Here is a 26,268-nt window from a genome sequence, read left to right as displayed (position 1 = left end):
CCAGTGAACATTTCAGGTAGATAAGGAACATTTCAGGTAGATAAGGAACATTTCAGGTAGGAAATGTAAGGAACATTTCTGTGTTCCTTAAATTTTCCCTGGAGAAGGAAATGGTAACCCACTTCAGTATTCTTGCCTGGAGAATCCCATGGACAGAGGAGCCTGGCGGGCTATAGTCCACGGGGTCACAAACAGTCAGACACGACTGAGTGACTAACACTTAGATTTCAAAATATGTTCATAAATCCATCACAGGAATCTGAAAGCCATACTTGTTTTTGTATTCAGCATAGACACAATTATTCTGTTAATAAAGCTGAAGAAGGAAAAATGAAAACAGTATTTTTACTTTTAAAAGATTTTTTATTAACTGTATCATTGATATGAGAAGAATATGAAAAGAATATACTCTAGATCTGAATTGCCAGGAGATGATTTGCTACTTCCAACTCCTTGATTTAATCTTTCCATGCTTCTGTTTTCTCATTTGTAAAATGGAGATAATAATAGGACCTATCTGTAAGGTTTTCATGATAATTAAATGAAAGGATACTTGTAAACATTACTTAAGGTATCCTTGCCGGGGCCCTGGTCGGCAGTGTAGGACCAGATTTTGAATATGGTTTTAGGCATTAATGCATCAGCAGATATGATAATACTTACACTATGTGGTAGTATAGATTTCTTGTAAATATTTGCATTGTGTGAAATTAAAAGATGCTTGCTCCTTGGAAGAAAAGCAATGACCAATCTCGACAGCATATTAAAAAGCAGAGTCATTGCTTTGCTGACAAAGTTCTGTCTAGTGAAAGCTATGGTTTTTCCAGTAGTCATGTATGGATGTGAGACTTGGACTATAAAGAAAGCTGAGTGCAGAAGAATTGATGCTTTTGAACTGTGGTGTTGGAGGAGACTGTTGAGAGTCCCTTGGACTGCAAGGAGATCCAACCAGTCCATCCTAAAGGATATCAGTCCTGAATATTCACTGGAAGGACAGAAAAGGACTAAAGCTGAAACTCCAGTCCTTTGGCAACCTGATGCAAAGAACTGACTCATTGGAAAAGACCTTGATGCTGGAAAGATTGAAGGCAGGAGGAGAAGGGGATGATAGAGGATGAGATGTTTGGATGGCATCACTGACTCAATGGACATGAGTTTGAGCAAGCTCCAGGAGTTGGAGATGAACAGGGAGGCCTGGCATGCTGCGGTCCGTGGGGTCGCAAAGATTCAGACACGACTGAGCAACTGAACTGAACTGAACTGAGTCACTTTAGAAAAGAATACGTGTTGACAGTAGGATATAATATAAAAATAATAATGTCTTAGATTTCTATAAAGAGTCATTCCGTAATACTTGTCAATCTTCAAAGAGTTTTAGAGATGTTATTTCATTTATATTGAGGACCTAATTTCTGTTAAGCATTTTGCTGAACATTGTCCTCACTCTTAAGCTACTCACCATCTGTTGAAAATGAAACTGAAAGTGTTAGTCAGTCATATTGAACTCTTTGTGACCCCATGAACTTTAGCCCACGAGGCTCCTCTGTCATGGAATTCTCCAGGCCAGAATACTGGAGTCGGCTGCCATTCGCTTCTCCAGGGGATCTTCCTGACCCAGAGATGGAACCTGGGTCTCCTGCATTGCGAATGTTTTCTTTTGCCATCTGAGCCACCAGAGAAGTCCTCACCGTGTGTTGAAGAGGGAGACAAATAACTAAACAAATAGCTACATGCAGGGAAGTATGTCAGCAACAGAGACATAAACACAGATTTAGCATTGAAAAAGGAGTGGTAAGTTGAGTTTTAAAGAATAGCTGGAGTTCCCTATAATGATTGGGTGTATGGGATTGGTTTGAGGGTTAAAGGGAAACAAGGATGTGATATTCTAGGCCAAAAAAAAAAAAAAACAAAAAAACTGAGAAACTTAAGAGGCCTGAAATAGCATTGGTACATTCATAGAGCTGTAAGTAGTTTGGTAGTGGAATAACATAGAGTGTATTCTGAGAAGCAATAAGAGATGTGTAGCATGAAAAGAAGCTTAAACTTTATTTTAGAGTTGATGAGAGGGTTTTGATAGACTTCAAAAGAGTGAATGAATAAACTTATTTTTAGAAAGAGAATTCTAGATGCATGAAAGATACTTCTTATAATCCAACATCAATTTAAGATAAAAACTACCAGCAAATTAGGAACAGAAGAAAGTTCTAGCCAACTAAAAGGAGCATCTACATAAATCCTACAAGCAACATACGAAATAGTGGAAGACTGAATATTTTTCTCCTAAGATCAGGGATAAGGCAAGCATATGTCTTCTTATCACTTCTTCTCATTCTGTGGTGCCAATAATTCAAACCATTCCTTCACAGATAAAGAAATAAAAGGTATCCCGATTGGAAAGGAGGGAGTAAAACTGTTTTTATTCACATATAGCAAAATTTTTGGGGGGTAAATCCTAAGGAATCTATTATTTTAAAGTCTATTAGGACTAATAAGAATCCACCTGAAATGCGGGAGACCTGGGTTCAATCCCTGGGTTGGGAAGATCCCGTGGAGAATGGAAAGGCTACCCACTCCAGTATTCTGGCCTGGAGAATTCCACAGATTGTATAGTCCATGGGGTCACAAAGAGTCAGACATGACTGAGCGACTTTCACTTTCACTTTTTCAGGACTAATAAGGGAGTTTAGAAAGGTTGCAAGATAAGATTAATTATAAAAACCAGTTATATTTCTACATTTTAAAAGAAACAATTAGAAACTGAAATTTAAAAAGCATTATCATTTACAGTGGCATCAAAATTATGAAATAGGGGTAAATTTAACAAAAATATTGTATTATAGACTGAATGTTTGTATCACACCCAAAATTCATATGCTGAAGCCTTAAAAACCCATGTGGTTGTGGTTGGAGATGAAGTTTTTGTCAGGTAATTAGGTTTAGATGATGTCATGAGGGTGGGATCCTGGTGGTAGGGTTAGTGCCCTTAGAAGAAAAGATACCAAAGAGCATGCTCTTTGTCATGTGACGACACAGTGAGAAGTTGACCCTCTGTAAGCCAGGAAGAGTTCTCACCGGAACCTGACTATGCTAACACTCTGTCCAGCCTACAGAACTGTGAGGGATAAATTTGTGTTATTTTAGCCACTAAGTCTATGATATTTTGTTATGGCTGTGCTGTAGCAAACTAAGACAAGATGTAAGACCTGTGTACTGAAAACTGCAACACGCTGTTGAGAGAAATTAAAGACCAAAATAGAGAGATATACCATTTTCATGAATCATAAGATTCAGTATTGTTAACACGTCAGGTCTTTCTCTTTTATCTATTGTTTAAAAGCAGTTCTACTCAAAATTCCTGCAGGCTTTTTAGAGAACTTGACAGACTGATTCTAAAAGATCTATGGAAATGCAAAGAACCTATATAACCAGAACAACTTTGAAGAACAGTGTTGGAAGTTCTAGTTGAGGGAGAGGAGGAAGCATGGAAACAGGGAGACCAGTTAAGAGCTGGGCCATGCTACAACGACTGGTCACAAGTGAGTTGGGATTTTATTTTTGAGGCCCAGTCATCAAGATTTGCTGTTAAATAGGTTGTAGGGATAAAATAAAGGGATGAATCAAGAATGGCTTCTAGGTTTTTTGTATCCAAGGTGGAAAGTTTATTGAAATCAAAAAGGCTGAAAGAGGAGCATATTGGACTTGCAAATTAAAAGCTCTTTTCTGAACATGTATATTGAGATGGCTGTTAGATATCCAAATAGAATGTCAAAGGGGCATTTTAAATATCAAAACTGGAGATAAAGATTGAAGTTCATCAGCATGTTGTATCTTCAGTGTCCTTCTCTCTCCTGTCTCTGTCAAGAAAAGGATAGGCTGGGTCTGCCTTCTTAGTGAGTGCTTCCCTCCCATAAGTATACATTTATTTAAAGAAGAAAAAGAATAAAGGCCTATAGTTATACTGGTGGGGAAATCTACAGAATTTGATGAATAGTTAAATATAAAGAGGGCTTCTGTGATGACTCAGACAGTGAAGAATCTGCCTGCAATGCAGGAGACTCAAGTTTGATCCCTGGGTCAGGAAGATCCCCTGGAGAAGGGAACAGCTACCCATTCCAGTATTCTGGCCTGGAGAATTCCATGGACAGAGGAGCCTAGTGGGCTATAGTTCAGTTCAGTTTAGTTCAGTTCAATCGGTCGTGTCCAACTCTTTGCGACCCCATGAACCGCAGCACACCAGGCCTCCCTGTCCATCACCAACTCCCGGAGTCCACCCAAACCCAAGTTCATTGAGTCGGTGATGCCATCCAACCATCTCATCCTCTGTCGTCCCCTTCTCCTCCTGCCCACAATCTTTCCCAGCATCAGGGTCTTTTCAAATGAGTCAGCTCTTTGCATCAGGTGGCCAAACTATTGGAGTTTCAGCTTCAACATCAGTCCTTTCAATGAACACCCAGGACTCATCTCCTTTAGGATGGACTGGTTGGATCTCCTTGCAGTCCAAGGGACTCTCAAAAGTCTTCTCCAACACCACAGCTCAAAAGCATCAATTCTTAAAAAAAAAAAAAAAAAAAAAGCATCAATTCTTCGGCGCTCAGCTTTCTTCACAGTCCAACTCTCACATCGATACATGACCACTGGAAAAACCATAGCCTTGACTAGACGGACTTTTGTTGACAAAGTAATGTCTCTGCTTTTCAATATGCTGTCTAGGTAGGTCATAACTTTCCTTCCAAGGAGTAAGCATCTTTTAATTTTATGGCTGCAATCACCATCTGCAGTGATTTTGGAGCCCAGAAAAATAAAGTCAGACACTGTTTCCACTGTTTCCCCATCTATTTCCCATGAGGTGATGGGACCAGATGCCGTGATCTTAGTTTTCTGAATGTTGAGCTTTAAGCCAACTTTTTCACTCTCCTCTTTCACTTTCATCAGGAGGTTCTTTAGTTCTTCTTCACTTTCTGCCATAAGCGTGGTGTCATCTGCATATCTGAGGTTATTGATATTTCTCCCAGCAATCTTGATTCCAGCTTGTGCTTCCTCCAGCCCAGCATTTCTCATGATGTACTCTGCATGTAAGTTAAATAAGCAGGGTGACAATATACAGCCTTGATGTGCTCCTTTTCCTATTTGGAACCAGTCTGTTGTTCCATGTCCAGTTCTAACTGTTGCTTCCTGATCTGCATATAGGTTTCTCAAGAGGCAGGTCAGGTGGTCTGGTATTCCCATCTCTTTCAGAATTTTCCACAGTTTATTGTGATCCACACAGTCAAAGGCTTTGGCATAGTCAGTAAAGCAGAAGTAGATGTTTTTCTGGAACTCTCTTGCTTTTTCAATGATCCAGTGGATGTTGGCAATTTGATCTCTGGTTCCTCTGCCTTTTCTAAAACCAGCTTGAACATCTGAAAGTTCACGGTTCATGTATTGCTGAAGCCTGGCTTGGAGAATTTTAAGCATCACTTTACTAGTGTGTGAGATGAGTACAATTGTGCGGTAGTTTGAGCATTCTTTGGGATTGCCTTTCTTTGGGACTGGGATGAAAACTGACCTTATCCAGTCCTGTGGTCACTGCTGAGTTTTCCAAATTTGCTGACATATTGAGTGCAGCACTTTCACAGCATCATCTTTCAGGATTTGAAATAGCTCAACTGGAATTCTATTACCTCCACTAGCTTTGTTCGTAGTGATGCTTCCTTAGGCCCACTTGATTTCACATTCCAGGATGTCTGACTCTAGGTGAGTGATCACACCATTGTGATTATCTGGGTCGTAAAGATCTTTTTTGTACAGTTCTTCTGTGTATTCTTGCCACCTCTTAACATCTTCTGCTTCTGTTAGGCCCTTTCCATTTCTGTCCTTTATTGAGCCCATCTTTGCATGAAATGTTCCCTTGGTATCTCTTTTCTTGAAGAGATCTCTAGTCTTTCCCATTCTATTGTTTTCCTCTATTTCTTTGCATTGATTCCTGAGGAAGGCTTTCTTATCTCTCCTTACTATTCTTTGGAACTCTGCATTCAAATGGGAATATCTTTCCTTTTCTCCTTTGCCTTTTGCTTCTCTTCTTTTCACAGGTATTTGTAAGACCTCCTCAGACAGTCATTTTGCTTTTTTGCATTTCTTTTTCTCAGGGATGGTCTTGATTCCTGTCTCCTGTACAATGTCATGAACCTCCATCCATAGTTCATCAGGCACTCTGCAATAAACACTAGTGTGTTACAGAGTTTTTGTGGTCCTGACAATTGGCAGCTGATACAAGGCAGAACAGGATGGGCCACAGGAGGGGAGGCCTTGTCTGATTTTTGGACGATGAATTTGAGATGCCCAGTGGTAGCTGAGCATAGGACTTAATAGCCACCTACATTCTGTGAATCATCAGTTTCTATGTTTCTCAAGATCTAAGTATGTGTAAGATTATCCAAGGAGTATAGATAGAATGAGAGAAGAAAATTATGATGACTGTACCCTGAGGAAAACCTATATTTGAAGGAACCAATGAGACAGAGAAGGAATGCTCAGAGGTATCTGAGGAGAAGCAGAGAAGTGTTGGGTAGGTTTTAAAAAGCAGGTGCTGGTTAGAATTGCCAAATGCCCCAGAGAGGTAAGAGTTATCTGTGCTCTGTCATGTCCGACTCTTTGCAACGCTGTGGACAGTAGCCCACCAGGCAGGCTACTCTATTCATGGGATTTTCCAGACAAGATCCTGGAAGTGGGTTGCCATTTCCCTCTCCAGGAGATCTTCCTGACCCAGTAATCGAACCCGCGTTTCCTGAACAGCCTACATTGGCAGACAGATTCTTTACCACCGCACCACATGGGAGGCAAAGATAAATATACCTTCATACTTATCTTACAAGTGAAGAAAGTGAGACTTGAATAGCATAATTAAGTTTGCTATTTGATCATGGGCTTCCCTGGTGGCTCAGAAGGTAAAGAACCTGCCTGAAATGCAGGAGACCTGGGTTTGATCCCTGGGTCAGGAAGATCCCCTGGAGGAGGGCATGGCAACCCACTCTAGTATTCTTGCCTGGAGAATCCCATGGATAGAGGAGCCTGGTGGGCTACAGTCCATGGGGCCACAAAGAGTCAGACATGACTGAGCGACTAAACACAGCATGTATAATCACCCCAACTAGTAAACAGCATTAAGGGCACTAGAACTTAGATCTTTTGTTCTTTTAACTCGGAGTTTTATCATTTTTATCATAACTTTTTCTTTAGTTTGTATTTATGATGCCCATAAATATATTGTTAAAATTATTGTAAAGTATTTTTTATATATAAAATGTCAAGAGAAATGATAAAATTTTAATACTGAGAACAATAAAAAATAAGAAATATGTAACCCTGGGCTCCCTCTGATTATAAAATAATTTCATTACTTTATTACATTTCTTCTTCTATTATGCATCAATTTTTGTATATTTGATAAAAAATATTTTTTATGTTAAGTGATTTTTCTACACACACTGTGGATCAAAACAATGGCTTTTTTTATGTTGAATATCATGAATTAATAATAATAATGTTGAAATATCTTACAGAATGAACTTCATGAGCTTCAAACACAAATAGCATCTGTCTCTGCAGAAACTAAAGAAACAGAAAGGCAAATTTATCAGCAAGATGCTGCCATACAGAAAACCAGACTTCACTGTGGAGACCTGGAAAATCAAATCAAATCCTTACACGCAGAAAATGTGAAGCTTAAATCTGACATAGAAACAGCCCAAGAAAATTTTGAGGAACAAATGATAAAATATAATGAATACTATGCCAAGATAAAAGCACATAAAGATAGTTTGAGAGAGGTAGAGAACAAATGGTCATTCATGACTGAACTCAATGAGAAACGAGACCTTGTTAAAAAACTAAAGACAATGAAAGAGGAACTTAAGCTGGATCTCCAAAATCCAGAAGGAAACCTGATGAGACAAGCACAGGTTTGAAATATCACTTAATAAAACATTTCCTAGTATTCCTTTTTTTGTGAGTATTCTTACTCAGTGATAAATTATCGTTAACTTAGTAAAATATCCATGAGTGCTCTAACTGGATTCATAGCTTTTAAAAACTTGTGTAAGTACATGAGTTATATAACAACTATTCCAGAAGTACAAATGCATAAAGGAAACATCCCCAAATCCCTTGTGGGTTAATAAAAATATATAGTCCCACAAAATCAGATGAACAGTTAATTCATTTGTTACAGAAAGTGTGATTCACAAAAATGTTAACTAGCTTCCAGTCTAGTGGATCTAGACCAATTAAAATCTATTTAGTGTGCTTAATGCCGTTACACAAACAATGTGAATTAATAATTGCACCCTAAGCATCTTTCTCTTAATATTCTTTGAAGATTTTGGGAGATGAAAACTTAAAATATCTATTATTTCTTGCTAATAAGTAAGCAAATATCCTATACAACATTGCCAAATAATTGCCGCTATGACTTCTGCTTTCCTTTGTGTCTTATTTTCATTTGGTTTTACTTCTGTATCTTCAAATCTAAGGTTTGCTTGTTTGAATAATGCTTTCTTGTTCCTTATATCTATAGAAGTAACATTCTAATCGTATTAATCAAAATTAAATGTGATGGTTAATCTTAAATTATAGAAACGCTGGAAATCTTGGATTTATATTGGTGATTCATTGTTTGACATGTATATTTTAAATGTTATAAACATACAGGAAGATATTACAAAACTGAAGGATGAAATTACAAGTGTAGAAGAATCCATCAATGAACAAACTTGTTTTCTTGAGGAAGAAATAAAGACACATGAAAAATTAAGAAAAGAAATAGAGGTAAGTCTTAAATATCTGGATTTCAATGTTTTATGGGATCATTTTTTAAACTTTTATTAATACTGTAGTCATAATTTGTGTAGTTTACTGTCAGTTCCCAAAACAGTTAGAGAACCGAAAAGAACTATGAAAAACAGTTGATACATCCAAACTATTTACAGATAAGTGTAGATAACTCCCAAAATATTCAAATATTTGAATGTATTCAAGAAAAGCAAGTACTGAGTCTTATTTCAGTCTGGCCTAGAGTTCTTCCAGGTCTCATTCCATCAGGTGGTAGTGGTGGGTGTCGCTAAGTCACATTCAACTCTTGTAACCCCGTGGACTGTAGTCCACCAGGCTCCTCTGTCCATGGCATTCCTCAGACAAGAATACTGGAATGGGTTGCCGTTTCCTTCTCCACATTCCATCACCTTTGTAACCAACTAATATGGATAGACAGCAGAGGCTATCCAGTCAAAAAGGACCACTCATAGACAGAAATTAAAGACTCTTCAAAGTAAAGACAATGGAAGTGTTGGTATTCTAAAATTCTGACTTCCTATCTGTAATTTTCAATAGTCCAATTAGAAAACAAACTGAATGATAAATTAAAAGTGAGACTAAATTTGAGATGCCACTGGTATACCTTATAGTCATTGTTTAGATGAGTGGAGAACAAAAAGGGAAAAATGTATGTTGTTAAGGACAAATAATTTTCACCCTCTAAAATTACTTTGGAAAATGAAAAGATGCATGTTTTCAACTTGCTTGTGACTAATTTGGCACAATGAAAAAGCACCAGGAAGACGAAAGCCCTCACCTTTACAAAACATTCTCTTTAAGAAACACCATAATTTTATCTTCTATTTTACTAGCAATGTAAATAAATGGGTATTTTTACCCTTCTAGATATCAAGATTTATTATAAATCTATATATGTGGCATAGAAATAGAAAAAATGATAATGAAGCAGAAAAAAGGAATCCAGAAATAATCCATCATAAATGGAATAAACAAACTGTTAGTCATGTGAAAAAATTACAATTTTGCAGTAAAATTAGATTCCTACCTCTGAACACATACATACATAGACTTCCACAAGGATTAAAGATAATATAGGAGACAAAATTACTTTGTATTTGCATTACAGAAGTATTTATTTTAAAAGACACAGACATATATCCAAACTGCATGATTAAATACTACTTTGGCTATATCATAAATTTCTAGATTATTGAGATGCAGCATAACAATAAAGAAGACTAGACTCGTTTTGAGAGGGTGTATTTGTAACATACATAAGTGACTAAGCAATAAGAAAATTTTGAACAAGCCATAGAACCTTGGGAATATGGTTTGAAAAGTCTTACCTTTTAAAACATAAATATATATTAAAAAAGATAAAATCCAATGGAAATGATGACCAACCTCATTAACAGTAAGGGACTGATAAATCAGACCACAATAAGGCCCAAAATTTGGCCTGTCAATTATCAATATTACAATTTGTGAGATGTAGACCACCTGAATTCTAAAATACTATTGGTATGAGTATAAACTGGTAAAAGCATTTTGGAAAGAAATTTGAGATTCTTAATAATTTTTATTAAAGTATAGCTGTCATAAGAGTAGGTACATTATTTGTAAGGCTTTAGCTTGTTTAATTTTGACAATTTATATATATACCTGTGTTACCATGACCTTGAACAAGATATAAAACTTTTGCATCATGTCTAGAAAGTTCTCTTGTCCCTTTTTCTCAGGCTACCATGATTCTGATTTTTAAAACAGCTTTATTGAGATATAATTCACATAACATACAATTCATTCATTTAAATGGTTTTTAATATGAATACAGGTATTGAACCCACGTCTCATGCGTCTCCTGCTTGCAGGCGGACTCTTTACCACCACCTGCATTGCAGGCGGACTCAGAGCTACCAAGGAAGCCCTTGTAACCATTACCATAGTCAATTTTTAAAATTTTCATCACCTCAAAAGAAACCTGATACCCTTTAGCTAAGCCCTTTCCATCTGTCTATTGTGCTGTGTGTGCTAAGTCACTTCAGTCGTGTCCGACTCTGTGCAACCTCATAGACAGCAGCCTACCAGGCTCCTCTGTCCCTGGGATTCTCCAGGCAAGAATACTGGAGTGGGTTGCCATTGCCTTCTCCACTGTCTATTGTATTTATCTGTATTTTTGCTCCACCATATTCTTTCTTCCTCCCTGATGTTCTAAGATTTCCTCTTTTATTGTTTTATTTCTCTTTTAAGCCTCTAAATTCATTCTTTTAGGAGAGGTCAGCTGGTGGCAGTCTTTGGGGTTTTTTTTTTTCCATCTGAAAATGTCTTCATTTCCCTTTCATCTCTGAAAGATGTTTTTACTGGATATTGATTTCTGGGTTAACTGTTCTTTTCAGTTGAAAAATGCTGTGCCACTTCTTCCTGGTCTCCATAATTTCTAATGGGAAATTCACTGCCATTGAATTGAATTGTTTTCCTCTCAGACATTTGTTTCTTGCTGCTTTCAAGCTTTGCTGTCTTTGAGTGAAGTTGCTCAGTCGTGTCTGACTCTTTGCGACCCCATGAACTGTAACTACCAGGCTTCTCCGTCCATGGGATTTTCCAGGCAAGAGTACTGGAGTGGGTTTTTTCTGGAATTAATTTCTTAACTTCTCAGTTCTGTAGGCTTATGTCTTTTGCTAAATTTTGGAAATTTTCCATTCTAATTTATTGAAACTTTTGCAGGTCTGCCCTCTTTCTCCTATTCTTCCAGAATTCTCATGGAAGAAATTATAGGTCTTTTTTTGAGAGTCCCACGGGTCCCTGAGGCTCTCTTCATTTCTTTTTTTCAGTCTTTTGTCTCTCAGTTGGTCATACTGCATACTCCTTAGTGTTCTATCTTACATTCACTGATTCTGTCCTTTAGCCCCTCCATTCTGCTATTGAACCATCCCACTAAATTTTTTATTTCAGTTATTGTGTCTTTTCCATTTGGTTTTTTGTATCTTTTATTCCTTTTCTGAGACTTTTAATATTTTTATTTGTTTCAGGCACATCCCTTAATTACTCATCAAAACATTTTTATGATGATGGCTTTAAAATGCCCGCCACATAATTCTAACCTCTGCATTTTCTTGGTGTTGGCACATGTTGATTGTTATTTCTTATTTAGTTTGAGAGCTTCCTGGTTCTTGCTTTGGTGAGTGATTTTCTGTTGAAATATGGACATGTTGGGTTTTATGTTGTAAGACTCTGCATCATTGTTACTTCCACGTAGTAGTGAAAGTTCAGAGACTCCATAGTCACTTGTGGAGGGAATAAGGGCTTCCTGTTACTGCTGGTCAGAAGTGGGAGTGCTGGCTGACCGCTAGGCTTCTGCTGATAAGCCCCTGGCTGGGCGGGGCAGGAGCACTTCATTACTGCTCCCACATAGATGCGGCCTTGCTACTACTGAGTGATGGTAAAAAACCTCCACTCTCCACTAGGCCTCCTCTGACGCTCTCCCAGTGGGAAAGGGGAGAGTGCCTTGTTAGCCACTAGATGGAGAAGTCTAGCCTCCCCAGAGGGGCTCCCCTCACACCAGAGGATGTAGTGTGTTACTTTCCATAGGGAATGAAGAGTCCTGTCTCCCCACTCAGCCTTCTCTGACACCAGCCCAGCTGGAGGACCTGGGTCCTGCTATAGCCCAGCAATGGTGAAAGTTTAGGCTTTCCACTCAGTGTTTGCTGGTGTGGGTGGTGGTAGAGCCATTGTTGTTTTTCTGTGGTGTTTGACTTCAGTAGAGTAGCTACTACCTCAACATTTTCAGTCTTAAGGCTGCCCTTTTCCTGGTCCTCTGATTAGAGAGCAGGCTTTTCATGGAGTTTTTTTGTTTTGTTTTGTTGTTGTCTGCATTTGTTGGCATTTCGAGCTTTCTTTCTTCCTTCCTCGTATCTGTGATATATGAGGCCAAGTGAAAACCCAGGGAGCTATTACCAAGTCGTTCCTTGAATCCTAAGGCCTCCAGTCAGTTTGCTTTCTGCTCTCTACCTTTCAGAACTTCTTATGTTAATATTATATCCATTGTCCAGGGTTTTTAGTTGTACTTAGCATGAGGAGTAGTTATATGAAATACATATACTTTATTTTGACAGAAGCAGAAGTGTACATGGGTATATTTAGTGGTAAAGGGTGATGTAAGTGACTACTAATGTTAGATTTAGAGGGAATGTCACTGAGCTTGATATTCAGTTTTTAATGTTTTCATCATTATACTTCTTATCCTGAAATTCAATAAACTCTTTTTAAGCATTCATAATAGGGTTACTAAAGTTTCTTTTAGACTTTTTAATCTTAGTTTTATTAACTCTAATGTATCAAAAATAGTCCTCAATTCTATTACTATTTTATGGGTAAAAAATGAAATGAAAAAATGAAAATCTAAGAAATTAGAGATTATCTATAATAAAGCATAACATTGAAGGACAAAGGCCACAGCATTGCCTTGAGAACACTGCATTTTTTTTCCCCAACAATTTCTCTTATTGCTTGATGAGAATTTATCATTGATACAAGTAACTTCTTTCTCAAAACAACCAGTCTTTTGAGAGGATAAATTTAAACAGATTTTTATTACTTATTTCTTTTTCAAGTATTTTTTTTTTTCCTTCCCCTTCTGGATGTATTCAGCTGTGGCCTTGGTGCAGTTCTTGATCATCTTTTACCTAGGTTATAGCATTCTTTTATTCTAATGTTTAACTCTTTCAAACATTTTGTGCTTTGCATGTTTAATCTTCATATTAATGCTACTGTTTACATTTTGGATTAAGAAAAAATGAAAATGGTTTTTGGATTTTACATTTTTTTTTTAATAAAATAAATGTGTTTGGTTGTTTTAGGCCATGTCTGAGTGAAAGAAGTATTTGAAATACTTACCCCGAAATGCCTTTTTTCCCCTGTCTACTCTCTGTCTTTATATATACATTGTAGAAGAAAGGAGCTAAAGATAAGAGAGAGGAAAACAAAGATAAGTTATGAGTCACTGACAAAAAAATTGGGACGCAAAATACAAAGCATACAAACACAAAGCTTCAAATACAAAACATTAAGCAACGATCAGTAATTTTTAGTTCAAGGTTTAAAACTTGTTATTTGCCAAATCTAAGCATTTTCAGGAAGGGGAAACTAGAGCATTTAAGAAGTTTTTAGCAAATGATGAGTGCTGCAAGTAACATTTGTGATAATAGGTTTTGGAGGAAGCACAAGCTGGAATCAAGATTGCCAGGAGAAATATCAATAACCTCAGATATGCAGATAACACCACCCTTATGGCAGAAAGTGGAGAGGAGCTAAAAACCCTCTTGATGAAAGTGAAAGAGGAGAGTGAAAAAGTTGGTTTAAAGCTCAACATTCAGAAAACTAAGATCACGGCATCTGGTCCCATCACTTCATGGGAAATAGATGGGGAAACAGCAGAAACAGTGTCAGACTTTATTTTTCTGGGCTCCAAAATCACTGCAGATGGTGATTGCAGCCATGAAATTAAAAGACGCTTACTCCTTGGAAGGAAAGTTATGACCAACCTAGACAGCATATTAAAAAGCAGAGACATTACTTTGCCAACAAAGGTCTGTCTGGTCAAGGCTATGGTTTTCCATGTATGGATGTGAGAGTTGGACTGTGAAGAAAGCTGAGCAGCAAAGAATTGATGCTTTTGAGCTGTGGTGTTGGAGAAGACTCTTGAGAGTCCCTTGGACTGCAAGGAGATCCAACCAGTCCATCCTAAAGGAGATCAGTCCTGGGTGTTCACTGGAAGGACTGATGCTAAAGCTGAAACTCCAATACTTTGGCCACCTGATGAGAAGAGCTGACTCACTGGAAAAGACCCTGATGCTGGGAAAGATTGTGGGCAGGAGGAGAAGGGGACGACAGAGGATGAGATGGTTGGATGGCATCACCGACTCAATGGACATGGGTTTGGGTGGACTCCGGGAGTTGGTGATGGACAGGGAGGCCTGGTGTGCTGCGGTTCATGGGGTCGCAAAGAGTCGGACACAGCTGAGTGACTGAACTGAACTGAAAGCATCTTAAGATTCATTGCTGGTTACTCTTGCCTAAATTTTGTTCAATTTTGGCTCCAAATTTAAAGGACAGGAAAAATTTAAGAGTGCTTTTGGAGCTACTAGGGAGCAGGAACAAAACACATTTAACTTGTTACAGTACAGCTTACAGCTTACACAATTAAATAATCCATTGAATTATTGAGGTCAGCCACAGAAATGACCACACAACTAGAAAGCCTGTCCTAGGTGAAAAACCCAAAGAAACAAAGGTAGAAAGGTAAATCAAAGGCAAGGTAAGAATGATTCAGATAGCTAGATAACATGGTAACAAAAATACGAGGAGAAATGTTCAGTATTATTAAATCTGTTGTTATTTATTGATTGCCTGGTATTTTTCAAGCACTTTTTATAAGCTATCCCATTTAAATTCTCATAGTGACATATTTTATAGAATTTCAGAAAATTTAAATAACTTGTGTAATTTTATATAGCTAGTGAAAGAGACAGGATAGAATATGAGTCTATGTCTTTTGGACTTTTCTCCCAATATTTTCACCTTCTGAGCAACCAGGAAAGCCATGAAAGTCAGTTGTGTCCAACTCTTTGTGACCCCATGGACTGTAGCCCGCCAGGTTTCTCTGTACATGAGATTTCCCAGGCAAGAATATTGGAGTGGGCTGCCAGTCCCTTCTCGAGGGAATCTTCCCAACCCAGGGTTTGAACCTGGGTCTCCTGCATTGCAGGCAGATTCTTCACATCTGAGCCACCAGGAAAGTCCAACCTTTTCTAAAAATGTCTACTGTCTAAATTTTCTAAAAATTTCTAAAAATTATCTAAAATTTTTCTACTGTCTCCATGGTTTTACCTTTTCCAGACTGTCATATAGTTTGAATCATATACTTTGTGGCCTTTTCAGATTGGCTTTAATTGCACTTAAGTTTCCTTGTGTCATTTCATGGCTTGATAGCTCATTTTTTTCTTTTATTTATTTATCTTTTTTTTTTTAATTTATCTTTTTATTGCTAAATAATACTCCATTGTCTGGATATCAGTTCAGTTCAATTCAGTCGCTCAGTCGTGTCCCACTCTTTGCGACCCCATGGACTGCAGCATGCTTCCCTGTCCATCACCAACTCCCAGAGCTTGCTCAAACTCATGTCCATTGAGTCGGTGATGCCATCCAACCATCTCAGCCTCTGTCATCCCCTTCTCCTCCTGCCTTCAGTCTTTCCCAGCATTAGGGTCTTTTCCAATTTGTTAGTTCTTCCCATCAAGTGGCCAAAGTATTGGAGTTTCAGCTTCAGCATCAGTCCTTCCAATGAATATTCAGGACTGATTTCCTTTAGGATGGACTGGTTTGATCTCCTTGCAGTCCAAGGGACTCTCAGGAGTCTTATCCAGTACCACAGTTTAAAAGCATCAATTCTTCAGTGCTCAGCTTTCTTTAGGGTCCAACTCTTACATCCATACATGACTACTGGAAAAACCATAGCTTTGACTAGATGGACCTTAGTTGGCAAAGCAATGTCTCTGCTTTTTAATATGCTATCTAGGTTGTTCATAGCTTTTCTTCCAAGGAGCAAGCGTCTTTTGATTTCATGGCTGCAGTCACCATCTGCAGTGATTTTGGAGCCCAAATAAAGTTTGTCACTGTTTCTATTGTTTCCCCATCTATTTGCCATGAAGTGATGGGGCCAGATGCCAAGATCTTAGTTTTCTGAATGTTGAGTTTTAAGCCAACTTTTTCACTCTCCTCTTTCACTTTCATCAAGAGGCTCTATAGTTACCCTTTACTTTCTGCCATAAGGGTGGTGTCATCTGTGTATGTGAGGTTATTGATATTTCTCCTGGCAGTCTTGATTCCAGGTTGTGCTTCATCCAGTCTGGCATTTATCATGATGTACTCTGCATATAAGTTAAATAAGCAGGGTGACAATATACAGCCTTGACGTACTCCTTTCCCAATTTGGAACCAGCCTGTCTGGATATACAATAGTTTATTTTTCACCTACTGAAGGGCATCTTGGTTGCTTCCAAGCTTGAGAAATTATGAATAAAGCTGCTATAAACATCTGTTTTTGTGTAAACATCAGTTTTCAACTCGCTTGAATTGAATTGGTTTAATCAATCACTCATATCCGGCTCTTTGTGACCCTATGGATTGTACTGCTAGGCTCATCTGTCCATGGGATTTTCCAGGCAAGAATACTGTAATGGGTTGCCATTTCCTTCTCCAGAGGAACTTCCTGACCCAGGGATCAAACTGGTCTCCTGTATTGCAGGCAGTCTCCTACATTGCAGGCAGATTCTTTACCACTGAGCCACCAGGGAAGCACTTTGGGTAAATGCCAAAGATTATGATTGCTGGATCATGTGGTAGAGTATGGTTAGTTTTGTAAGAAATTGCCAAATTGTCTTCCAAAGTGGCTGGACCATTTTGCATTCCTGCTATCAATGAATGAGAGAGTTCCCATTGCTCCACATCCTCACTAGCATTTGGTATTGTCGGTGTTCCAGATTTTGGCCTTTCTAATAGATGTGTAGTGATATCTTGTTGTTTTGATTTTCATTTCCCTGGTGACATTTCATGTTGGGCATATTTTCATATACTTATTTACCATGTGTTTGTCTTCTTTGATATGGTGTTTGTTCAGGTTTCTGGCCTATTTTTTAATCTGGTTATTTTTTTCTTGTTGTGTTTTAAGAATTTGTTGTGTATTTTGAATAGCAGTTATCAGATGCGTCTTTTGGAAATATTTCCTCCCAGTCTGTGTCTTGTTTTATTCTCTTGACAGTATCTTTTATAGAGCAGAGGCTTAATGAGGTCCAGCTTATCAATTACTTCTTTCATGAATTGTGCCTTCAGTGTTGTGTATAAAAAGACATCACCAAACCCAAGGTCATTTAGGTTTCTCCTGTGCTATCTCCTAGGAGTTCTATGGTTTTGCATTCTATATTTAGGCCTGTGATCCACTCTGAAGACAGAAAATAAGTAAGAAATACAAAAGGCAAAAGAGACTAATAGAACACAGATATTGAAATGGTAGACTTAAACCCAAGCATACCATTAGTTATACCAAATGTAAATGGACTAAACAATCCAATTAAAAGGGAAAAATTTTCAGATTGGATTGAAAAAACAGTTTGGGAACATAACTTTTTCACAAGAGATACATTTTGAATATAGACACATGATTTGAAAGATGGAAAAAGATAAACTGTGAAGACATCAATCTTAAGAAAGCTGGTCATGACTATATTAATATCAAGTAGATTCTAAGGTATGTACTACCCCCAAAGTTGAAGAGAGCCAGTCAATTTGTCAGAAATGAATAATAATAATGAATGTAAATTTACCTAATCACAGTGCTTCAAAATACAGAAGTAGAAACGGACAAAAATTAAAAAGAAAAAGACACAAATCTACAGTCATACTAGAGAGCTTAACTTTTTTGAGTAATTGATAGAACAATATAGAAAATCAATAAGCAAGCATATAGAAAATTTGAACAACTAATCTACCAACTAAACTTAATTACCACTTATAAAATACTCTACCTAGCAACTATTGAGTATACTTTGTTTTCAAATGTACATGAAATTTTCAACCAAGATAGACAGTATACTGGATGATAAATTTCAAAGAATTTTGTATTCTTTAATCACAGCAGAATTCAGTTAGAAGTCAGTAACAATAGCAAAGCTAGAAAATATGTCAACATTTTGAAATTAAGCATCACCATTATAAATAATCCGTGAGTCAAAGAAGAAATCACAAGAATTATTAGAAAATATTTGAAATTGAATGATAATGAAAACAGCATGTAAATATTGTGAGGTACAATTAAAGCAGTATTTAGAGGAAAACCTACAGTTTTAAATGTGTATATTAGAGAGGAAAAAGGTTTAGAAACAATTATCTAAGTTTCTATCTTGGGGACTAGAAAAATAAGCCAATAGCAAATAGGGAGAAATGACATAATAAATAGTAGAATTGAAAGAAATAGAAAATGGAAAAACAGAAAAATTGACAAAACCAAAAGTTGAAAAGACTGATAAAATTGATAAAGTGTAACAATACTGATCAGAAAAAGGAGGATAGTGGGGATACTACTTTAGGTCCTATAGACTTAAAAGGGTGATAAAAGCCTCTTTTAAACAACTTCATGTCAATAAATTTGACAACTTAGATAAGATGGGCAAATTCCTTGAAAAATACACATATCATCATTAACACAGGAAGAAATTACTTTTATGTTTAGCTCTATGATCCATTTCAAATTAGGCTATATAAATGGTATGAATTAGAAATCAATGAAATTGAACTGATAATTAAAACCCTTCCCATAAGGAAAGCTTCAGATTGACATAACCTCACTGGTAAATTCTATCACATATTTAAGGAAGAAATAATACCTAGATTGTACAAATTCTTTCAGAAAATTGAGGTGGGAACTCTTCCAAGCTTATTTTGGGAGGCCAGCCTAACCCTGACACACAAGATGAACAGGAACATTATCAGAAAAGTAATTCCAGACCAGTGTTCCTCAAGAAATAGATGCAAAATATTTTCAATTGACTATAGCTGGTATATATAAAAAAGTTAATACCTCATGACCAAGCAAAGTTTATCTCAGGAATCAAAGTCCGTTCAACTTTCAAAACAAAGTGTTGTTTTGTTTTGAAGTGAAGTGAAGGAGCTAATCATGAAAGTCTGAGGAATAGTTTTTCAGGCAAAGGAAAAAACAGGTGCAGAGGTCTTAAGATGAGAACATACCTGGACTCAGATTCTAGAAGTGAAGTATGTCTAGAGCGAAGGGAATGAAGAGGCGGTTCTTGTTACCTCTATATTCTGTGGGCACCACCCCTGCTTCATTATTCTCATTTCTGCCGCAGGGTGAAAGTGAAGTGAAAGTGAAGTCTCTCAGTCATGTCCGACTCTTTGCGACCCCATGGACTGTAGCCTACCAGGTTTCTCTGTCCATCGGATTTTCCTGGCAAGAGCACTGAAGTGGGTTGCCATTTCCTTCTCCAGGAGATTTTCCTGACCCAGGGGTTGAACCCGTGTCTCCTGCATTGTAGGCAGACACTTTACTGTCTGAGACACCAGGGAAGTCACTATTATTCTCATTTCCACCACAGGGGTAACAATAACTAGATAAGAATAGAAATGTATCCATTTCCTAGAGGCAAAAGAAAGCTATATTTTCTACAGAACCACTACATCCTTAGGTGTATAATGGTATTCAGGTTTAAGTATTGACACTTACCAAAGTCAGAATTATACCAATAGAGGCTGGCCTCCAAGAAGGCTCCCAATGTGCCCTTCACCTTTACGAAGTCACTTCTTGGCCACAACTGCCTTTTAGCCTCTGAGCTTAGAAACTTGACCTTGTAAGTATCCCAGGATTGGGTAGATACAGAGAAGTGTTAGTAGAGTTCACAAATCGCAACTATATAAAACTCAAATGCCAGTTTATTAATTTACAAGAATGCACAAAACTCTCAAGGAAATCAGAAAATTTGTATCGGTCATTAGTGCTTATTCTCCTTGTAAGGAAACGACACTGGAAGCCAGATTATCACAAAGCTGGTTACTGAGCATGGAAATCAAGTCCATCACTTGAGTTTGAGTGTTCTTGACCTCTGGCTCTGGACACTCAAGGAGCCAATCTCCATAACAGTGTCATTCTTATCAGAGAGTCACTGAGTGGGAACTGTCTTCACTTGCCTATAAATATTTTTATGCTGTGTTCTTCACATAATCCCTTCTGATGGATTATTCTTCCTTTAGTTTATATTAATACCTTCTGTGATATCTAGCCAAGGCTGGTAATCTACAGTCCTACTAAGGGGACTGTGCACATCTCTACTCTGATCCATGGTGGTTTTATCCAAGGAGTTTCACAGCTTCACTCCTGAAGAATAATTTTAGAAGCTGGCTAGTATGATTTATGGATTAACCAAAATTTTGTTATAGTTATTTGATTCTATTAATATATTTTATGAACATGAATATAAGCATATTTTGTGACTATTCTTCTTATTAATGTAGTCTATTGGATATATCAATGGATGCATTTATTACATATTAATATATATTATAAACAGTGATACACATTATATACATAGATATAACTTGATGCCATGTGCTTAGTTGCTCAGTCACGTCTGACTCTTTGTGGACCCATGAACTGTAACCCACCATGCTCCTCTGCCCATAGAATTTTCCAGGCAAGAATATTGGAGTGAGGTGCCATTTCCTACTCCAGGAGATCTTCCCAACCCAGGGAATCAAACTCTCATCCCTTAAGTCTCCTGCATTGGCAGGCAGATTCTTTACTGCTAGCACCACCTGGGAAGCCCAACTTGATATATATCCCTTTGAATATATTTGATATATTAAAATCTTCTTTTGAATATAGTTTCATTGCCTAATATGATAATGTTTCTGTTTACTAATTTATTTATAATTCTTTTAAAGTCAGTTTCTGTTTTGCCAACATATCAGGAGGCCTAGTTCACCAGTTTGAATGAACTATCTGAATTTGCAGAATTAAAAAAACTGAAAACTTAAAAAGATATATAAAGCTTTTAGTTATTTATGTGAAGTCTTAATGAGTTGATGAGTTTTTATATCAGTATTTTGGAATGCCTAGAGTGTCTCTGTCCCAGTTCCCCTGATGCTCTGCAGAACTGTGTTTCCATATAATTGATTTCTTTTGTAATCCCATGTATTGTATTTTATACATTTAAAAACATTCTAAGGAGTCCGTGGTCCTTGCTATCCTATCAAAATGAGCCATGGCATAATAAAGGTAAAGAAGCTCTGAACTCACTAAGGGAGGAGCTCTGAGAGAGAGAGGGGCACTCCCCTGAGGGTCCCGGGAAGAAGGGTCCCAGTAGAAAGGAAAGCTGAGTTACAGAGAGAAGGGAAAACAGCTTGGGGCAGAGTCTTAAGGCCCCAGAAACCCAGAGTCTTGTCCTCCTATGGCCATCTTAAGCTATAAGCTTATTTTGGCAAATTGGTTACTCTGATAAATGTGGCGTGGTGTTTTGACAACTTGATTCTTTTTTGTATTGACCTAGAATCACCTTCCTAATTGACTAGAGCTCTCTCTTAAACAGATATGAGAATGAAGAGGTAACTTTCACAGTCCCATTATTCTATTAATATTATTCTATCAGTTCATTTAAAAAGGACATTTTACCACAACACCACTGTCACACTCAAAGGAAGTACCATGTCATACCCACTAAGAGGGCTCTGATTATGACCAGAAAGGCAGATAGTATAAAGTACTTTCAGTATGTGCAGAATTGGAACCCTCCTCCATGCTGGGGAGAACGTAAACTAGTACAACCAGAGTAGAAAACAGCATGGCAATTCCTCCAAATAGAATTATTAAATGATCCAACAGTTCTACTCCAGGGCATATGCCCCCCAAAATTGAAAACCGTCTCTCAGAGGTATATTCATACATCCACATTCATCGTAGCATTAGTCACAATAGCCAGAAAGAGGAACAACCCAAATGTCCTTAGATGGATGAACAGATAAACAAAATGTGGTTAATTGTGTTGTACTGTATCATGCATAAATACTGACCTACTGGCAGGAAAATGGCCTACATTATTTCCCAAATCTTTTAGATCAGTTGGGTCTATGTTTCAGTGAACCACTTGATAAAGAAAAAAAAAAAAAATTTCTCTTAACTGGAAACTACTTTGATAAGTAGAAGGCCTTCCATCACAAATGCTTGCCTTGGGTTCAAATCCCAAACACCATCATTTCCCAGCTGTGAAACCTTGAATGTGTGACTTAAACTCTTTGATCTTCAGTTTATACAACAATGGGAATAATAATCTTTACATCATAAGGAGTTACGAGGATTTAATTATATGTAAAAAGCTCTCATCACAGTATCTAACATGTAGTAAGCATTGAGTAAATAGTTATAATTACTGTTTATTTTTATAGTCATTATTATTTGTTAAGTAATTTTTAATTGAGTGCTTTCTTATTTAGAGTGGTCAAAATATCCTTTATGGCTCTTTACTGCTTTTCTTTCTCAAGCCCTGTTGATATGTGCTCTTCTTCTAATAGGTACAACATAAAAGATACAGTGCAATTCTCAAGCGTTTGCACTGTCAGGTAAACAAGCTTCACTCAAACAGAAGACAGTGGCAATGGAGCATCCAACAGCTGGAGAAAACCGCCGCTGAACTGAGACGACGTGTTGGAATGAGAGACTAGCGTGGCTATAGCGTGTCGTAGAGCACACACTATGCCAGAAAAATTATGGGATAGAAGGGTGAGAAAACCCTTTGTGTCTTAACAGCAGCATCCACCATCAAGGGGTTGTCTTAATGACAGATATATTTTCTCCTTTTTTGAGTCAGTCATCTTTTTGTTAAAGTTCCTTCCAACTCTATAATTGATAGCAATAGAGAGACAGTAGGAAGGCTCACAGAATAGTGAAAGACTCTGTATAATTATTTTGATTGTATAAGATATCCTGAACTCATCAATGCCTATTTATAAACATGTTGCCTTCACTATTATATGAAGCTAACATTTAGAAGAAAAGAAGCACTTGAATTTTCAATGGTTTGAATTTGTAAGATATTTTAAATGGTTGTCTGTTTCAGACAACCTGCTTTTTGACCTTGGCTTCAAAGAAGTCCATAAATATTGACATTTATTATAATGTTGTTATGTATTCAAGGCTTTCGATATTTACTTAGTTTTCTCTTTTATCCAGAAGGTAACAATCATTTTTTCTTTGCTGTTGGATAAATGTATTTTAGAGCTTTGCAATGTATACAATCTTGTGTTCACTTTTCTGTCTATACATTCTTACTATTTTATAACTAAAGTTAGAGCATCATATAAGACAAACATACCAGCTCTTGAAAAATGAATGTTAGCCAGTGTAGACTAGCATGTATTTTTTCTCATTGAAAGTAATATACTACGTCCACAGCAACAAATCAATACTTAATTTGTCACTTTTAGAGTAAAAGTGTTCCTTCTTGTGGCTCCATTGAATCAAATTTTTAGAAGCAGAAATAAATTATTAATTATTTAAGACACAGTTTTAAAATATTCACTTTTAGGATTTAATGAGTTCAAAGCAATAACATCAAAAAAGTATCTCAGGTCCATTTTGTCCTCATCTATGTATGTGCAAAGACTCAGCTGGATTATAGCTGATTTAAAACCTGATATTAATGATCTTATTATGCCTAATAATTGTAGTCCTATTAGGAATTTGCATGGCTAATCACTAACACTTCAAGTGGCTTATGCTGTAACACAGCCAGCTTTGGTCCATGACTCTAGAGCTAAGCTTTGTTTGTTTTTTTTTCTTGCTACTTTTTTTAGGACTGGGGTTAAGGTTAGTAGATCACAGACATAACTTCAAAATGCAAGATTATTAAACTGATAGAAGATACATAGGAAAAAACCTAGATGACCATCAGCATAGGGATGTCCTTCTTAGATACAACACCAAAGACACAACTCATGAAAGAAATAATTGAAGAGCTAGACGTCATTAAAATTAAAAATGTCTGCTCTGTGATAGACACTGTCAAGAGAGTGATAAGACAAGCCATAGACTGAAAGAAAATATTTACAAAAGACAAACCTGGTAAAGAAGCATTATTTAAAATATAAAGTAAATTCTTAAAACTCAACAATAAGAAAACTAATAACCAGATTGAAAAATGGGCCAGAGACCTTAACAGATGCCTCACCAAAGAAGATATACAGATGGAAAATAAGCACATGAAAAGATGCTCCACATGAAATGTCATCAGGAAAATGAGAAATAAATCAACGAGGTACTACCATATACCTATCAGAATGATCAAAATCTAGAACACCAACACCACCAAATGTTGATGAGAATGTGGAGCAACAGAGACCTTCTCATTTATTGCTGCTGGGAAGGCAAGTCATTTTAGAAGACTGTTTGGCGGTTTCTTACAAAACTAAACATACTCTTAAGATATGGTCCTGCAGTCACACTCTTTGGTATTTATCCAAAGGAGTATAGAAAACCAATATCCACACCAAAACACAGGTGATTATGGCAGCTTTTTTCATAATTGCCAAACTTGGAAGCAGTCAAGATGATCTTCAGTAGGTGAATGAGTAAATAAGCTGTGGTACAGCCAAATAATGGAATATTATTCAGTGCTAAAGAAAGAAATACTATCAAGCCATGAAAAGATATGAGAAAACTTCAATGTATATTACTAAGTGAAAGAAGCCAATCTGAAAAGGTTACCTAAGTTCAACTATATGACATTTCGGAAAAGGCAAAACTATGGAGACAGTAAAAAGATCAGGGGTTGCCAGGGTCACTAGGTGGGGAGGGGATAGAGGAGAGATGATTAGGCAGAACACAAAGGATTTTTTGGGGGGGGCATTGAAAACATTTTGTATGATACCATAATGATGGATATATGTCATTATACACTTGTTCAAATGCACAGAATGTACAATACCAAGGGTGAATCCTAAGGTAAACTGTGCCATCTGGGTGATTTTGAGGTAGGTTTATCCTCGGTTTAAAAAAATGTGCCATTCTGGTGAGTAATGTTAATAAATGGGGACGCTACACATGTGTGGGAACAGGAAGTATATGGGAAACCTCTAACTTTCTCTTAATTTTGTTGTAAACCTACAACTGTTATAAAAATGTCTTTTTTTTTTTAAAGCGCTCAGATCCATTGATAACAGTGCATGCAAGTCAGTATTATAAAGCATTTTGCAAGGAAAGTGAAATTCTAATTATAAAGGTTGTTTTGGAACCTTGTAAAGTTCACATGAAAGTGTTAGTTGCTCAGTCGTGTTGCCCACCAGGCTTCTCTGTCCCTGGAACTCTCGACAGGCAAGAGTACTGGAGTGGGTAGCCATTTCCTTCTCCAGGGTATCTTCCCAACCTCGGGATCGAACCCAAGTCTCCTGAATTGCAAAGACATTGTTTACTGTGTGAGCCATGTAGGGTATTGCAGTTAACATGCAAAGTTCCTATATCATCGTCATTGATTGAACTTGGAATCCTTTGTTCATCCATAAAAATAATTAAGGCCTCCATCAATACTGTGGAAATTTAGGACTATTTTTTGGTGGGGAGAGTCAGTAGATTAAGAAAAACTTATGGTTGTTTTTTTTTTAATTAATTAATTTATTTTTTCAGTGGGTTTTGTCATACATTGACATGAATCAGCAATAGATTTACACGTATTCCCCATCCCAATCCCTCCTCCCACCTCCCTCTCCACCCGATTCCCCTGGGTCTTCCCAGTGCACCAGGCCCGAGCACTTGTCTCATGCATCCCACCTGGGCTGGTGACCTGTTTCACCGTAGATAATATACATGCTGTTCTTTCGCAACATCCCACCCTCACCTTCTCCCACAGAGTT

At 37.3% G+C, this 26,268-nt stretch overlaps 1 protein-coding gene across 1 annotated transcript in view; it reads left to right on the top strand.

The window, feature by feature from the left end:
- Nucleotides 1-23,605, top strand: part of CCDC122 (coiled-coil domain containing 122) — a 28,654-nt gene extending 5,049 nt beyond the window's left edge. Inside the window, exons 5-7 of the mRNA XM_043892300.1 lie at nt 7,539-7,937; nt 8,686-8,802; nt 22,936-23,605. Of these exons, the coding sequence (XP_043748235.1) occupies nt 7,539-7,937; nt 8,686-8,802; nt 22,936-23,085 (666 nt within the window). The 3' untranslated portion in view covers nt 23,086-23,605. The remainder of the gene's footprint in view (nt 1-7,538; nt 7,938-8,685; nt 8,803-22,935) is intronic.
- The last annotated feature ends 2,663 nt before the right edge of the window (nt 23,606-26,268 follow it).

This window comes from Cervus elaphus, chromosome 30 (genome assembly GCF_910594005.1).
Source record: "Cervus elaphus chromosome 30, mCerEla1.1, whole genome shotgun sequence".
In the NCBI taxonomy this organism is placed as follows: Eukaryota; Metazoa; Chordata; class Mammalia; order Artiodactyla; family Cervidae; genus Cervus; species Cervus elaphus.
Note: the sequence above shows the minus strand (reverse complement) of the source record. Positions and strands in the feature narration are given on the sequence as shown.